This window comes from Bison bison, unplaced genomic scaffold, assembly GCF_000754665.1.
Source record: "Bison bison bison isolate TAMUID 2011002044 unplaced genomic scaffold, Bison_UMD1.0 scf7180017864535, whole genome shotgun sequence".
Classification (NCBI taxonomy): domain Eukaryota; kingdom Metazoa; phylum Chordata; class Mammalia; order Artiodactyla; family Bovidae; genus Bison; species Bison bison.
The window spans coordinates 285,880-287,716 of NW_011495084.1; the positions used below are offsets into that span (position 1 = coordinate 285,880).

Genomic DNA, 1,837 nt, shown 5'->3' on the forward strand with positions numbered 1-1,837 from the left:
ATCTTCCCAACCTGGGAATCGAACCAGCATCTCTTACATCTCCTGCTTTAGCAGACGGATTCTTTACCACTAGTGCATGTAGGTATCCTTCAATCTGATACATTTCAGAATATTTAAGTCCTCAGTAATACAGGAACATATCTGCAGCCTTACCCATAATGGTCATTCAGCTCTATTCTGCATGCCTGAACCACTGTTACTTTATTTGATTTCTAAACAGATGTTTTTTCTTAATAATTAAAGCAGATGTACAATGTATGTTCAGTAGGCCACAAAGAGGCTGCTTTAATTATGTAATATATAAGCCAGCATGACTTTCCTATACCTAGAATGTATATGTGTTTGTAAGCATATATCTAATTTTCCCCATATCTTTATATATTTAAAATGTAGACTTTTTTTAACAATGTCCATGAATGTAGGTTTCTAATTAGAGATGTGTAATTTGGATATATGTCACTCTCCTTTTAATTTTTAACAGGTGGCTAAACCCCTTGTTTAAAATTGGTCACAAATGGAAATTAGAACCAGATGACATGTACTCGGTGCTTCCGGAAGATCGCTCCCAGCGTCTTGGAGAAGAGCTGCAAGGGTGAGCACAGACATCAGGGAGAAGGGGAGAAAGAGTGAGAATTTCCACGTGAGGCTAAAGATGTGGGGGAGGCTTTGCCTTCCTATGGGTTCTTCTGAGACGCCTTTCCTGACACTGCATGCTCAGCCCCTCAGGTTGACCCCGGGCTTAGCCCACTTTGGAGGCCCGTGTTCCCTGTGCATCTGTGGGCGTGGAGGGAGCCCACAGCCACGGCCCTGGAGGCTGAGTTCTGTCCCCGGAGGTGGGGTCCCTGGAGGAGGGAGTGTGTCCGCCTGAGCTGCTTGTGACCTGTGAGTCCAGCAAATCTTGGCAGGAACTTGTTTCCAGAATCTGGAACTTTTCCCTCAAGGCCTGTTTATATGGTGCTTCAGAGTCTGCACTGCTTATCTTTTAGGAGCCCTGTGAGCAGGTAGCCAGCATCTATGGGGCAGCCACAGAGTGCCCTGTAGTAAAGGCTTATCTTCCACTCTGTCTCTCTCCCATTTTCCCTTTGGTGGACACGCTGTTCTTTACTGTGTTTTGTTTTGTATCACAGGTACTGGGATCAAGAAGTTAAGAGAGCCCAGAAGGATGCACAGGAACCCTCTTTAGTGAAAGCAATCGTAAAGTGTTATTGGAAATCCTATTTAATTGGGGGAATGTTTACATTTCTTGAGGTAAAAGATTTTCATACTGTGAGCTGCTTTTTGGTGTATGTATCTCTGTACTGAGGTGGAAGGGACTGGTGGGGAGAGAAGCCAGTGGTCTAAGGTCTGAGGATAAACCATCATGGAAACATGATAGAGCTCAGAGGTTGTATTTATCTTTAGAATGGCGAGAACTGGACTCCAGGGGTTACTATTCTTCTTTTAACTGGTTAAAGAGTGTTGTGGAGGATGGCCTTGAAATAAAAGACATTTTATATTATGTTAGAAAGTTCCTGGTGTTCAGTATAAATGCTGACTGATCTTTGACCAAAAGAAGATTCCAACAGCCTCAGGCAATATGTGCCCTGTGATTTAGAAGAAGGTAATTTGGACCCGAGCCCAGAATAACATACATTTTATGGCACTCATTTATAGTTTAAAAGGTAAAAATTGTTACCTTGACCAGGTCACATCTGATAAATGCTGTTCTAAGAAGATCCATCGCCTCTCCTCTTCCAGGGGAACAGAACCCAGGGCCCTGCATCTGGACTGTAGCAGCCCAGAACTCCTAAGAGCACACCTTTCCCCAGGCTGCCCCCTTCCCCGTGGGCTGGCACTA

At 44.2% G+C, this 1,837-nt stretch overlaps 1 protein-coding gene across 1 annotated transcript in view; it reads left to right on the forward strand.

Annotated features, from left to right (window-relative positions):
• The window catches only part of LOC104982635 (multidrug resistance-associated protein 4-like), a 25,194-nt gene that overhangs the window by 16,477 nt on the left and 6,880 nt on the right, over window positions 1–1,837 (forward strand). The window contains exons 4-5 of the mRNA XM_010832074.1: window positions 482–592; window positions 1,128–1,248. Coding sequence (XP_010830376.1) covers window positions 482–592; window positions 1,128–1,248 — 232 coding nt within the window. The remainder of the gene's footprint in view (window positions 1–481; window positions 593–1,127; window positions 1,249–1,837) is intronic.